Source organism: Embiotoca jacksoni, unplaced genomic scaffold (genome assembly GCF_022577435.1).
Source record: "Embiotoca jacksoni isolate LCO1_2020_lvr unplaced genomic scaffold, fEmbJac1.0.p SCAF_66, whole genome shotgun sequence".
NCBI classification, from domain to species: Eukaryota; Metazoa; Chordata; class Actinopteri; family Embiotocidae; genus Embiotoca; species Embiotoca jacksoni.
The window spans coordinates 382,667-398,308 of NW_027185421.1; the positions used below are offsets into that span (position 1 = coordinate 382,667).

At 43.2% G+C, this 15,642-nt stretch overlaps 1 protein-coding gene across 1 annotated transcript in view; it reads left to right on the plus strand.

The window, feature by feature from the left end:
- znf385d (zinc finger protein 385D) overlaps positions 1 to 15,642 on the plus strand; it is a 67,554-nt gene that overhangs the window by 37,990 nt on the left and 13,922 nt on the right. The window contains exon 4 of the mRNA XM_069175358.1: positions 6,758 to 6,926. Within this exon, the coding sequence (XP_069031459.1) occupies positions 6,758 to 6,926 (169 nt within the window). The remainder of the gene's footprint in view (positions 1 to 6,757; positions 6,927 to 15,642) is intronic.

Below are 15,642 nucleotides of genomic sequence, written 5' to 3' on the forward strand. Positions count from 1 at the left end.
TTTAGCTTTTTAGTCCGTGTTTGGTCCCTCTGTCGTACCAGAATCACCAAAGTAGTGTTTATTGTTTACATCAGGCCGATGAGTGTTTTCTAATGGGATCATTGTTTCACTGGTGCGCCCTCTGGTGGAGTCCTCCAGTAACACGCGTCGTACGTAGTCAAGTATATAACGTGGGAACCCTGAATCTTATAACGTGGACGGGACGCATCGTCGACCCGCCGCTGCAGATCCATTCAAATTCAAACGAGGTCATCGTTAACTTTGTGTTTTTAAAACAAACAGATTGAATCGAGTGTTTTCGTCTCGTCGTGTATTTTCTCGGATTCGTCCAAACTCAAACTGGTGGAAGCTCGTTTGCAACAGGATGTTATCTTCACATTTGTCATCATTACATCGTGCTTCAATAACACACATCGTGTGTTGGAGACAGATTGCGGCAGGATGAGTTTATTACTGTGGAGACTCTGCATTCATTTGCTGTCTGTAATACATCGTAATGAAATGCGGGGCGTTAATATTGGCAGGTGAAATGTGACCGATGGACGAGCGTCTAACGGGGGAGATGGGTTTTGATTTCTCCCCCCCCCCCCCCTTCCACTCTCCCCCCCCCCCCCTTCCTCCCCGGCCTAATTTTCAAACCATTTTAAAAGTAATCAAAAAAACATTTGAAAAAGAAAATCTCTCCCGCCGCCGCTGCCTGTCGTTAAATCAGTTGCATCCCTAAATAACCCTTTCATTAAAGGAGTAATCAATCCATTTAGAAAACGCCGAACTGGGCCGGTGATCACTCTAAAATGAGATTATTATGTCTTACACGGGGAAATCCATCTCGGCGTATATATTTATTGTCCATCAGCGGCTAATTTTTGAGGCTTCATTAGACAAATAGGGTCCGTGTTTAGCTGTCAATCAACAAGGTGGGCGCCGCGAGGAGACGGCGAGTTTCTGCAAATACCCCGAGGCGGGAGGAGCGTTTTCATGTTTCCTCCGCTGGCAGTTTATCATAATGTGAAACAGGAAGCTGCTCTGCAGGAGAAGAAGAAGTCTGTTTGTGAACCGGTTAATGGCTCGATGTCATGAAGAGGAAGGTTGTTTATTTTTTGCTTCACCAGATGCCGTCATGTTTACCGGACAGTCAGATCACTTTTATTACCCGTTTACATTCGACGTGTTTGCGAGGCTTCGTTGTCTTTGTGAAGTCATGTTGTTTACTCCTGAAGAGGTTTTAACGAGCTGATAATGTCTTCGGGATTTCTTTCGGTTCGTTTTCTTGAAATAGACGTGAAGAAACCGTTGAAACTTTGAGTCTGTTCTCGGAGTCGTTTCACTGCCGTCACTCTGAAGCTCATAACTCACTTATTGTTGAGGCCAACCGTTCATGCTGGATCTTCTTTTGTTTTTTTCTCAGGACAGTGTCGGCTGTCAAAATCTATCGTTCACTTTCAGGGACCGACATCGTCCATCGATGACGAAGTGAGAGAGAAGTGACCCAGACGCCGATATCTCAGTATCTAAACAATAATCCATCTCACCACTTCTTCCCCTTCGATATATAAAGGCCATAATTTGAACTTCCCCTTCCAGCGCAGTCGCTCTTAACAACCATAAACATTTGATTTGCAAACACAGCACGTCTCGAGTTCTCCGACTGAGAGGTCGTATCCCGTTCGATGACATTACCGGCTCGGCTCCCTTTTGTTTTGTTTTCCATTGTCAACGGATGGTATTTGGCACCGGGTACTATTTTTAGTACCGCCTCCCTTACAGAAAAAAAAACCATGAGATTCCCATGTTTTCCACATGCATGTTGCATCATATGATAACATGAGGAAAAACATACAGAAACGTTTTTTTGCACGGGAATCTACATCACACATTAAGACATGAAAATGTTTCCAAAACCGTGTTTCACACGTGAACAATCACACGTGAACAATCACACGTCATGTGGTCACGCGAGTTCTTTACACGTGAAATTCATGTTTTTTTTTCTGTAAGAGTTCGATTGAGGTTTCGTCAGATTAAAATAAGGCATCAGCAGCGAAACAGTTAAACACGTCTTCTAACATCAACGTAACGGATTTATTATTCATCATCACGAAGGAAATGAAATCAGGTCAATAAACAATGAAACACTGTAAAAAAAAAAAAAAAAAAAAAAAAAGCTGTTTTAAGTTGGAGAAACATTCCTCTCACATCAGTTCATAAAAACAATCCCCCCCCCCAAGAAAACAACCGCAATAATAATCTGAACAACAGCATCTTTTTTTTTCATGTTAACTGCATTAAAGAATCATCGGATATCCAGCGAAACCGAACACGCTGCATGTGAGCAAACAGGAATAAAAACCAGGGCTCCAACTTAATGATCCTTCGCGCTCATGACGATCGTTAATTACACTTTGATGGCAAAACAAGTTTCAGAAAAAGCCATCAGCGATGCAGCTGTGACTGACACTCTTTTCTCATAACTGGGGCTAAAGATGATTTTATTATTGCTAATCTGCATTTATTTGGTCAAAAAGAGGAAAAGGTTATTTTCTTGGGTAACAGTCGACAGCCCCTTTTTCCCAGCATGCCCTCACACGTTTGAAGAACAAAAGTCGTCTGGGTTGTGAGATACCATCTGCATTCGATTCTTTGAGTGACCGGGGGAAGCGCCTTTTCTTTCTTTTTTTTCTTTTAATCCCCATCAGCTCGGCCTTCATTGATCTCCGTGACCTTTTAATGACTCAACGCGCCCTCGAGACTCGAGTCTCCGGTTTCCACCCGCCCCGACCGCAGCCGCTTTCAATTTAAGCGGCAGCGCGTTTTCCTGGTCGCCCCGGCGGTGACGCCGTTGTTGAACAACGACCGAAGTCATCAGATACCTCCTCCTCGCCGCCGACTTTTTTGTTTTTCGTGCGTGGAGTCACGATGTCGTGGCGCTCCAGATGGTAATCGACGGGTAGATGTGTTGCGGTTTGGACAAAATCAAATATCACGACGTTTTTGGCCCGAATACCGTCGATGTGAATATTGCCACAACATTGAAGGGATGTTTACATTATGACACTTTTGATAAATAATCATCAGTAATTTGGGATTTATTGACAATGTGGGTAAAAGGCAAAATAATGGAACAGCTAGAGCGGTCTTGTGATTTCTGAATACGATATCACTTTACTGTAATGCAGCCTTTTAAAACTGGAAGTCCCCCCCCCCCCCGCCCGACAGCTACAAATAGCTAAAATGCTGTTTGCACAGTTTTATAATATATTACTCACGTGTACATTTTTCTGCAGAATGAATACTTTTATTTTTCCTAATTTAAGTACATCCAGCTAATACTACTTCTTTGCCTTTACTTGAATATATTAACTTACATTTAGTGCTGTATTTTTTTGCTATATATTTTAGTTTTATTATGTTAAAAAAAACAAACATCACAATGCTTCTACTGCATCAAACATGTATTTTTCCTGAATATTAAGGCACAAAATTCTCGTATCAGTTCCGACCCCGCAGCAACAGTCCACGCGAGAATCATTTGGATTTTGATGTAAACTTTAATTCAGGTAAAACATGAATGTACTCAGTAGCACGCCAAGTGCCGGCTGCAGGCTGCAGGCTGCAGGCTGCAAGCAGGTGCCGGGGAGAAATGTATTTTAAGAAAGCGTTAATCCCGTTCGGGTTCGGACATCAGTCACAACACATTTGAGTCACGCTGTGAGTCAGACTGAGGCGCGGCCCTGTTCACACCTGGCGTCCCGGGTGACCTGATCACAAGTGGCCAGCTCTGAGTCACACCTGGCATCAAGAGTGTCTCTGCAAGTGACCTCTTGTGATTGGATGTCACTCCTCCGCTCCGTGTGCAAATAAACACACACGGAGACACACGGAGACACACGGAGACACACGGAGAGGAGTCGTAACAAAAAGGAGACGTGCTTTTAAATGCTCTGTAAAATAAAATTTAAAAAAAGCCGATTTATGAAGTTATCTCTTGGCCATTGTTCTATCGAATTATGTTGTAACACTAAAATTTGAAGCGCTGTTCAAGAAATACAATAAATCTTCACGTATCTTAAATGCACTTCTTTGACTTCACTTTCACTTCACAGCAGGTTTTTGAGAAGGTGATGTTGGACCGCTGACGTGCTTTGCTTTCTGAAGTTTTGTCCCCCAAATATGGAAGTTTAAACTCCTTCTTAAATCTTGTTATCTCGTTATAAATGTAAACGTATGAACAACAGAATTACTCAACCGGGCTCGATCGATCACATCGGTCCAGGCTCCGATTCTTTAAATCGCTCTTCTAAGCAGCAGCTTTATAGCCACCGGTTTAGTTTGCAGGTAAATCTCTCCTACTCTTTGCGCAGGTGGTTTTTTTTTTCTCTCGGGCTTTATTTCTACGGCTTCTATCCAACGTGGTCCAGGTGCAGGCCGGCCCGCCTCGGATCTCAATGCTTTGTACTTTACACTCCGTCCGGTTGTCATCACTTCACCCAGAACTCCCGCACCGGTTGTTATGGGTTAAAACAATGCCTGGCGGTTCTGAGGTGGATGGGTGGGTTTCTGCTCGAACGCAACACTGATGTAATGCTAACGACTACAAGGGCCGCCGCCTCTTTTTAGTATAAAGATGAAAACGCCCAAAAAGATCTGCATCACTATAGGTTTTTAATGTCCCTCAATTTGCCCCTCGAACAGCTCTGTTTCCATGACATGCCCCTCTCGTGGAGCGACTAGCTGCTAGACTTTGGATACACTGTGAATCTGGGTCATAAAGATTTATGACTATATGGCTAAAAATGGTGCTTAAACTCGGTGCTACAAATAAAAGTGTGAGATGCCTTCAACTCCAGGAATAAAAAAACAGAGTGAAGGATTCCACAAATATGAATGATTTAAGGAGGTTTGTTTTCCATGACATCAATGTCGGGCTCTGGAGATGAGTTTTTTTTAAGTATTAATAATAATAATAATAATAATTACTGTTATTGATGGCAAAGCTGCACAGTTCTTACAGTTTCAGCTGAATTTAGTGGACTCTCTTGAGGTTTTACTGAGAGGAGTCGACTCGCTCATGTTGATGGGTACTTTGGGATTTAAACTGGGACCTTTCGGTTTCTCTAAAAACACTTCAGCGAGCCGGCCATGTTGGTTTGTTTGATGTCTCTCTGTCTCACGAAAGCACCAAGAAGGAAAAAAAAACAAATGGTTTCCTTCCTACTTTTAATCATGCACATGGCAGACTTGGGAGTTCTTCCACTTCATTGCTCTAATGAAAGATGAATTATTGCCGTAGTTGCATTAAACGCTCATCCATATGAGCGGTAACATACGTCTTCGGTTACCTGGAGGGGGGTTGATGGATGTCGAGTTAAAACGAATGCGTTTCGTGTCAGAACAAGCTGCGCGCTCTGTTAGAAAAGAAATTTAAAAAGCGATGCTTCATCCAAAACAAAAAAAATCGGTACTAAAATGAAGTGGAAATGTTTTAAAAGGCACTCCAGCTAAATTTCACAACCTTTTGCCAACAGAAATTACTGAACGATGAATTTCTGCCAACTTTATTCCCCCACATGTAATGAAACCTCTTTTGCTTGTCTCATTCTATTAACTTGTCTCACGCACTCTTGTGTACCTTCTCGAGCAACCATCCAAAGTTCACAATCAATACCGCAAGTAAAGTAGGAAACTCTAAGCAATATATTGCGCACCTTGAACAAAATATTCCATGGCAGCTTCAATATGAGATCATGCTCCAACAATGCCTGCTAATTACTGTGAAAAGAAACAAAAGGAAACAGGAACAATGTTTTTGCTGGTGTGTTAATGTAAAGGTACTACCTTAAATGGTCTCTTTATCCCAGCAGACTTTAGTGAACATACCCGCCGTGGCCGATAAATAAAACTGCTCACCGGAGTCTTTTTTTTTTTTGGGGGGGGGGTGGGAGGGTGCGTGTTTGCCGCACTTATTTATTCCAAGAGGCAAATTGCATCCCTCCTGATACCTTCCTTCCTGCCGCAGGCGAAGTGTGCAGAGGTAAACAAGGGCAACTCAAAGTCTTTGCATATGTTGTCCCTCCCCCCTCCCCCTACCCCCCAGCCCTACCCCCCCTATCCCCCACCACCTCCCCCCCCGCTTCGATGAATCTGTTGTGAAGGTTGAATCTCGGTGGCGCTACGTGTTCGGACTTTAAAAACCAAACGGCCACTTCAACTTAATCACTGACATTCAGGTGGTGGTTCTTTATTATGAACAGAAATTAGCTTCATATTGAGACTGAATGGTCAATTCATCACGTCTCTGGAACCGAAGGAAAATGATTGATATAATGGGCTTTGTTTTTCCGTGGGAAAAATATTTGACATCAAGGCCTTGTAAAGCTGTTAGTGTCTGTAAAACAATGGATTCATTTAACGTTCCCTTTACTAATAAATAAACTTTTGAGGGGGGAAAAAGTTATTTACTGAGTAGAGCCAAAAAACACAGTGTTTAAATTACTCAGAACCTGAGTTACTTTGGTTATTAATCATTCTTAAAGAGAAAGAGTGTGCTTATTCTGAAACTGGCAGAAATACAAATTTTATGTTAACACCTTTTGAGGACCAAATGGCATATCAACTGTCTCTTGCTTAATTATGTTTAGTCTGTTTCATTGACTCTGACTCGTTTTCATATTTCATTTCAACCTGGCTTTTTTTTTTTTTAAACATTTTTGCTGCCTTCTCGCTATTAAATCAAGCCTACTATTTGTTCTTCTCACAGAGCCAGGCCTTGGCCCACTACAAGGGCACCAAACATGCCAAGAGGCTAAAAGCCCTGGACGCTCCGAAGAGTAAGCTCAAAGGCTCGGTGGTCGCCAAGGAAACTGCCAACCAGGAGATCGCCAAGGGCATCAGCACCTCGCAGGTCCCCAACGGCACTGACAGGAAAGGTTTGTCTCCTCCCGCCTGCCGCGCATTCCCCAACACGCCGTCTCCGCTCGGTTGTCTCCGTGTTGCTGCCGACCTGCAGAGAATCAGTGTTGAGAGTCCACAATCCACCTTCTTGGCATTTTTTTTTTTTTTTTTTTGTATTTGCTGCACACAACTCGTAATCGCTTTAGGACCTTTTCTAGACTCGCTGATTATATCAACCCAGTGTTGGCTGGTTTGGCGACCGCCGGCTGTTGACTCAGAGCCGGTGTGTTCCATTTTTACGGTGGATAGATCTGTCAGACACGGGAGGGATGAGGCAGAGTCTCGGTACGCTTCAAAAGGAAAGCGCTCTGTCTGATTATGGAAAGCTGCATTCGGACAAATAACAAGCGACACGGCTGCCAACGCAACGGACACCGGCTAAAAATAAACAGAATCTGCCGTTGTCAAAGAAAAGTTGTCAGATATTTTATTCAGTGCCAAACCGTCTCCCTGCTGTTTCCTGTGGGACACTTTCCAGAACAAGTCGTCCACCACACACGACCACGTAGCTCGTTTGTTCCCATCCTCAAATACGACCTGTTTCCTGTATTGATTAATTGTCTGGGCCGTGCGCAAATCTATTATGCAACTTGTGTCATCGTGGCAACGGTAAACGCACTTTTTAAAAAACTGTCAAGTGAAAAACAGTCTGCGTTATATTGAACGCTCCACCCAACCTGCCACAACACTGGCTTCCTAGTTTACGTGACTTAGGTCTTGTTTCCATGGTGCCAATTTACAATTTGAACACATAACGTTCCACCAAACACATAATGCGCAGTTGAGCGGTCATTATTTACACGACCACAAGAGGTCACTTAACTTTAAAAGCTAACTGCGGGTCGTAATCATGAACTGTGTATAAAAGTAGACATAGCTTCTTGGTCTGACCGATGAGGCCGATGCGGAAGTGCCCGAAGCTGCAATACCGACCGAGGGCCACTAGGCGGTGGCTCCAAAAAGACTCTGGCTCCATAGACTCCCATTCAACCGCTCTCGTAAAGTAGAAAGTCAATAAAGTCATAATGGTGTCATTCGCTAAAGTCACTCCTTATTAGTTTGCTGGTGGTTCATCTGAAAATAATCCCTCATTAATTAGATATTAGGCCTCAAAGAGCTGAGTTTCTGTTTGATTAACAGTCCTGTGGTGCAGTCAGGTTTTCCGCTCCAGGTGGGCGGGGGCATCGTGTCCTCAGCTTCCCTATCGGATCGAGTCGAATCCACCGCTCACTCCTCCTCAGCTCGTCCAAATATGGTCACTTCCTGCTCCAACAAAAAGCAACACGGTGGTGAAAATATTGAACTTTGTGCTTCAGATTCGGCAGACGCACCAACGGGTGATAAGCTGCTCGTACAAAAAAAATAACCTAAGGGGTCGTCTACTGATGTACAACTCTGTAACTCAGACTGGACTTCCTGGATCTCGTCTCATCGTCTCCGGTACGTGTTCGCGGTCGGCAGCACGTTTTCCACTGCAGTCACGCAGCAGCTGGTCAGGTCTGACGGGAAGGTGACGACTTTCCTCTCCGGCTCTTTTTCATTCTGCGCACAACTGCTTTTGTCCCTATTTTCTGTTTGTTGAGTGGGACACCATGAATGCGTGATTCGCTGCATTCAGACTGGAGACATCAGCAGGCGTGATGCAGTGAGAGGGAAGTCGGTGACAGCAGACTTTTCATCCCCTTTCAGATCAGGTATAAACGCTTACAAATCATTGGAAGACTATCTTAAAACCACCTCATTTATTTAAAGCTTATTGAATTCTTCGCCGTGACGGCACCCGCACGACCGATCGTCGCTTCCGACTCCTCGTTCTTCATTTTCTGCAGCTCTGCAATTTGCATTATATCCCGTTTTAATTACATTTTCCCCCGCTGCACATTGTTGTGTGCCGACTTCTGTGTAACTTAATATTCGCCATCTTGCAGCCAGGTGGCCGTTTAAATCCGCTTTGCGCCAGGTGTCTGCAGGAAAAGGATCCGTATAGTCTGCGCTGTATTTCTCTGACTTAAAACATGTTTCATAAAGTAAACAAAAACAAACTGCAACTCTCGGCGTCTGACGGGAAAACCAGATGCAGACGATTTTTAATGTTTTTTTTTTATGCGCCGGCGTCCCGCGTCACTTTTTGTGGTCGGAAAATGTCGTTGGCGACCGGGGAGCGTTGCCGGGGAGCCGCGCCCCCTTTTTCCCTTCTCCTCTGTAATATTCTTTAAGCTGCCTGTTATTATGTCATAAAATTGGCCCAATGAAATTCTTCCCCTTTAACTGTAACAATAGATGTTTTTTTGTTTTTTTCCTCGTAAGGAATTGGAAACACATTGAGCCCTGGTATTAATTTGACCTCCACGCGTGTTCCACAGGTATTTAAGTCGGGAGCACATTTCTGGAGCTCAAACGCGCACCGTGACCTATTTGTTGGAGTCTCACGCGTGTAATCCTTAAATTCCAAGTGTGATCAGGTTGAACAAAAGCAGAGCGATTCTTTTTGTCTTTTTTTTTTTTTTTTTACTCAAATATTCCAAATACTAACAATTATTCTCTGCGTGTCTTCATTAAATGGGGAAAAAAAACCAAACAGTCGAGGTCACATGTTAGTCTTTATGCTACATTAAGAGCTTTACAGCTGGCAGCGGTCTGTCTCGTATCCCACCGAGTTACTCTGCTGCCGTACAAATGTCAAACCATTAAACGGGGCAATTTGCACCGGAGCTCCCCCCCCCCCCCCCCCCCTCCCCCGAGCTAATCCTCGCTGCCGTGTGTCGACATTTACCGTAAAGACCGCTCGCTGTGATGTTACGCTAAAAACATCTGGCTGCCATCGCGGAGGTCCGAAGTTACGCTAGATGTGAAATCTCAGATGCATTTCTGAAATTATAACTAAATTCACAAACCGTTTCGAAAAAAGGAATTTTTGTCGATTACAAGACTGAAACAACATTTTTAATGGGTACATCAAATATCCAACAATATCAACAGTTGGGGAAATGTTTTCTCATATTCCTGCATATTTAAAGCAGAGTCTGTTTTCACTCCCTCAGCCGCTGCTGTCGAGCAGTTATTTATTTTAAAAACGTTGATTTGAGTGTTTAATCTTCTTCGCCCATCGTTTTTAACTCTACATAAAGGATGTGAACTGCGGTGCGTTTAAGTGCAGTGGGAACCTTGAGCATCCAGAAATTAAAAAATTAAGCAGCCAGATTTTCAGTGAAAGACGTGTCACAATATCTTTTTTTTTTATTATTATTATTTTTTTTATGACGATCGTGCTAATAGTTATTTAATAATATGCAATGGAAAATATGTTGGGAAAAAGACGTGCTGAACAAAATTGCAAAGTCATAAAATGTTCGTACAAACTTTCCTCACTGTATACCTTTACATTTTGTGCGTGTTTTTTTTAATTTTTTATATATCAGCTTTTATACATTAAATCAATATTGAATAATTAATACCGCTCTTGCTTCCCATGTTGGCGTCGAACTGAGATAAAAGCTTATTAGTTTACTGCGGGACATTTCTGTCAGTCTGTTTTTTTTAATTTTATCTCAACACAATTCTCCATATTGACAATCTGTCAGTCAATCAGGACAAACAGTGCAGAGACAGTTACGTGATCGTCTTGTTTCCTTACTCGGACAAAAGCAGCAGAGATTAACACAATGACGAGATGTCGTCATGAAATAAATAAAACGCTCGCTGAGAAAGAATTAAGTTGCGAAATAAACGTTCCCGGTGTGACACTTAGAAATAAAACCAGTGGGAATTAAATAAACAGGCAATATAATTATAATAGGTCACAATTCTGTGGTTAAATGATATAATTTTACAACCACATTTGGTTGGGATGCTGCGTAAAATGTAAATAAAAACACAATGCGATGATTTGCCGTATTTTAGTGCAAACAGACAACTTAGCAAATTTTGCGAAATTTTATTGTTTTATGAAAAATATATGCTCAGTTTTGAATTTGATTGCAGTTTAAAAAACGTTGGGACAAGGTCATGTCTACCACTGTGCTGCATCACCTCTTGTTTTTACAACACTCTGTAAACATTTGGGAACTGAGGAAACCAGTTGCTGGAGTTTTGAATGTGAAATTTGGTCCCGTTTTTTGCCCGATATAGAATTTCAGTTGCTCTCCGTCCTATTTTTTCATTAAAATATGGGTTCACGTGATTTGCAAATCATCGCATTGTTCTCGTTTACATTTTTCACAGCGTCCCGACGTTTTTTTTGAAACAGGGTTATTTCTATTTCGCCTTTATTTAACCAGGTTTGTCCCATTCAGATCCGAGGATCTCTTTTACGATTTAAAGAGTCTGATTGACCACATCTATCGTTGTCTCATCGTCTGACACGATTCAAGCCCAATGCGTTTTTGTTTTTTTTCTTCTGAGCATCTCCAGAAAACCAGACAGCTCTTATGTACAGTAATCTCAGAGATTACGAACTCTGCACAGCTGAACAGTAAAACAAGTTTGAATTCTCGAGAGGTTTTTAAAATGTCCAAAGACACCACAAGCGTGAATTTTAGTCGTTGGTGTGACTCACACGGCCTTGATGGAACAAGCGGGATATATATCTCTGGTATTATGAGACACTGAGAGCTCTTTGATGACTTTTCACACCTTAAAGAGGACTTTAAAGGAGGCTGGATGTTCACCCCTTTTTTTTTTTTTTTTGTATATACAAGATGTCTCCAGATAAAAGCTGCAACAGTAAAAGTGGTAATCAGGCATTAACCTCCTTCTCCTCCTCCTTCTCCTCCTCCTCCTCCTCCTCCCACTGAAACATACCCATCTTTAATGGACTCCATACATCCCCGACATTAAACTGCTAACACATTATACAACGGCATGGACATTAAACATCGAAGCCGTCACGAGCAAACAAGAGAGACGCCTATTAATCATTTTAGTAAGAAAGCGACACACCGGCGCATTTCTACACCATCTCACCATCGTATCTACGGCACGCGGGGGTGGAAGTTTGTCACGAGTGGCACACGGTAATGAATATTAATGCGCTCAGATGTCAGAAGAATTAATTGTCAGGGTGGGTGAACACCGCATTATCTGCAAGGCTGGAAGAATTTGATGGTATATCAGGGGCACCCGATGCAGAAGCCGAGTTTCGGGGGAAGAATAACGGCCCCATTGAGAGGAAGTAAAAAAAACAACAACGAGGTCTCCGTTTGAGTGTCGTTTCAATGGGTTTGTTTTTGCTCTGGAATTACTGAAGAAAAACATATTTGGTCCATTATTTCAGTCCAACCTGTCAATGGTGGGAACAATGCAATCTGATTGTTCATTCTTATTTTCAGAAAGGCATCTGATTTGTAATGAGAGGTCCAAAGCTGGGTGGCGACTTCATTAATAATTGGTGATTTTTGTTTGGTTGTTGTTTTTTTTCTTTCCGTATAAATACAATATGAATCATTTTTAAATGATTTAACTTAGAAACGCAGGGTTTTTTTTCCTGCCGCCTTAAAAATGAGAGATAATTCAAAGTCTCCTTGATCAGACTTTCGTGTGTGAAATCGATAGTTCCCCATTAATTGAATGAGTTAAAGCAACGCTCTGCAATTAATTCAACTCATTTCAAATGAAAACTCAGGTGAAAGAATGTTCACAAGTTCTAAAAATAATAACTATTTGAGTTTTTGTGTTATTATATTTAATGAAACCGATTCATCTAAATTCCTTCATGATGATTCGGTTTGTGAATTACCGTTCTCGAGCCTCGACTTTGACATTTTGGCCGCCGCCATCTTGCTCTTTTGGAGCAGGAAGTGACCATATTTGGACGAGCTAAGGAAGAGTTAGCGGTGGATCCGACTCGATCTGATTGGGAACCCAACGACGCTACGCCCCCGCCCACCGATCGCAGAAACCTGGCTGCCCCCGCAGGCCTGTCAATCAAACAGTTCCACTGAATTTTTAAGATGTATGGAAATTACACCCTTCCACCAAATTTCCTGAAAATCAGACCAGTGGTTTTCTTTTCATAATCCGGCCGATAAGCAAACAAACTGCACTGAAATCACAATTTTCAGCGAAGGTAAAACTTCTAACACTAAAAACCCTGAAGCCCATACAGCATCTGTTCTCTTTGCTTCGTCATTGAACTCTGCTGTTTTAAAGCGGACGGGACACATTGGAGGTCGTATATAGATAAGGTGGATGACTCAGCGGTCGGCTGTCAAGTTCGTGTGCGTTTTCTTTGTGTGTGTGTGTGTGTGTGTGTGTGTGTGTGTGTGTGTGTGTGTGTGTGTCCTTCCACCAGCGCCGGGGAGAGTGAAGGTAGAGAGAGAGAGAGAAATGCCCAGAGCACAGCCCGCCATCTCTCAGTTCCAGTCCAATGCCTGAGGAAATGTACCCTGATATTAGCTATTAAAGAGCAGATTGTCAGGGGAGCCATGCCAGCACTGACAGCAGCTGTACAATGGAGCCGGGCTGCAGGGGAGGCAGGAGGGCGAGCTCAGGCATTTTTTTTTTTCCCCTCTTTCTTTCCCTTCCTCAGTCTCCGTGTCGACCCGCTGGGTTTGGAAAAAAGAAAAAAAAAAAAAAGCCCTTTAACAGACAGCCGTCACATCGAAACCTGACGAGTGTGCGATTAGATCGGCTCTGTAACCACGCGAAGAAGCCGCCAAAATGTTTCTCATTTGCGAGTTTTTCGGGGAGGGGGGGGGGGGGAGGGGGGGGGACCGCAGAAACTTTTCCCCGACAGAAATTATGTGCGGATCATTTGATGTCGAATGAAACTGAAAGGAGATAAATCAGTCAGAATTCAAATCAATGACTCCCCCAGCATGCTGTTGAATATCAGAGATAATGTCGCCTTATTTTTTTTATATATATTTTTTTTACCTCCTTCAACAACAACAACAACAACAACAAAATGATAATTGCAAAGCAGCGGCATATTCGCGCATGCAAATGTTTTCACCTTATCAGTCTTTTTAGTCCAGGAATATGCAGCTGTGACTCCTTTTTCTCATTTACTCACTTTGAATACTGACAAAAGGAAGAAACAACCTGAGACGTCCGATGAATTTTGACAGAACTCAAGAGCCGTGAGGGATTTCTGTCCTTTAAGTTGTGACAGACTATAATAAGTCCCAATCATTTTAATTAAAGAGCTTAATCCGGTTTCATTGAGAAAGGTAATCAGATCTCTGGGGAGTCCTGTGATTGCCTGAAAGCTTAAGCGGAGTGGAAGGATTTCAGAACCGTGTCTTGGCCAGCAGGACGTATCGGTGGTGGTGGGGGTGGTGGGGGGAGAAAAGAGGCTGTGTCCTGTCTCGAAGGGTCACGCCACCTGTCCCGATCGGCCTCGCTCTCAATTCTCTCCCGTCTTTTGTTGCCTTCACCGGTCCCACCCTCTCGATTTCTCTCCCCTTTAATTGCGTCCCGTACTCCATTACTCTCCTTTAATGTTATCTCTCACCTCCTCGCGTCCCCGATCTTCTTTCCCCTCGCTTCATTTTTTCCCCCCCCCCCGTTTTGTTTTGTTCCCAAAACTTCGCTTCGTTTTTCCAGTTTCACTTTTAATTCACTTTTCTTTTTCCGGCTCCATCTTTCTCCGTCTTCAACATCTGCCCTCTTTTTGTTTTGTTTTTTTGTTCTCTTATCTTTTTCCTTTTTTTTAATTTTTACCTGGGCTCGCTCTGTCTCCTTCTCTTTCTCCTACCTTTGCTGTCGGGGTTACGTCCCCCCCCCACCCCCCACCCCCCCGCCCGTTCCCTACCAACTTTAGATTGATCACAGTCATTACCTCCAATAATGAGAGGGGATTGAGTTCTTAACTGGGCCTTGCAGAGCCAGTTAGGTCACACTGAGCGGGGGGATATGGATTACAGGAGGCTTCCCAGGGTGCCCGGCGTCCTAGGCCAGCCAAAGTACACTTTAATCACCTGCCCTTCCAACAGCAAATGGCTCTTTAATGACACTGTGCTAGATGGGTTCACCCCAACACAAGGGCAAATGCATGCATGGCTTCGCATGAGATGGGCCCACCGACCAGGTCCTGTGGTAAGAAGACGGATAAAAGACAAGATCTTTATTGTTATTACTAATTTCCTTTGTACTTTTATCATTACAAGAACCCAAGGTGAAATATGAATGAGCTCTACTGCTGTCTTAAGAAGAATTGAATTATAATGTTCGGGCAGGAAGTTGGACGTGAGGGCCCAGAGTTGATTAGCTTAAGTTTAGCGTTAAGACCGGAGGATCGGGGAAAACTCGTAGACTGGATGTAAAAGTGGTCCAAAAAATGAGGCTGATGAAGAAGTGCCTTAAGCTGCAATACCAGCGAGTGCCACTAGAGGTCGGCTCCAAAAAGCCTCCGGCTCCATAGACTCCCATTCAACTTCTCTCATCAAATCCAAAGTGAATAAAATGTGTCCATCAGTTATCTCGGTGTTGTTAGCTAAAGTCACTCCTTCTTCTTAGTTTTCTGGAGGTCCATCTGAAAATAATCCCTCATTCATTAGAAAAGAAGATTCAAGAAGAACTGTTTTTGGGGGCGTGTCTGTTTGATTGACAGACCTGTGGTGCAGTCAGGTTACGGCTATCGGTGGGCGGGGCTTAGTATCGTCAGGTTTTCAATCAGATGGCTCCTCCCCCCCATCAAAACAACATCTCCGCAACTCACCAGTTGTTTAATACTAAACATACTGGCATGGT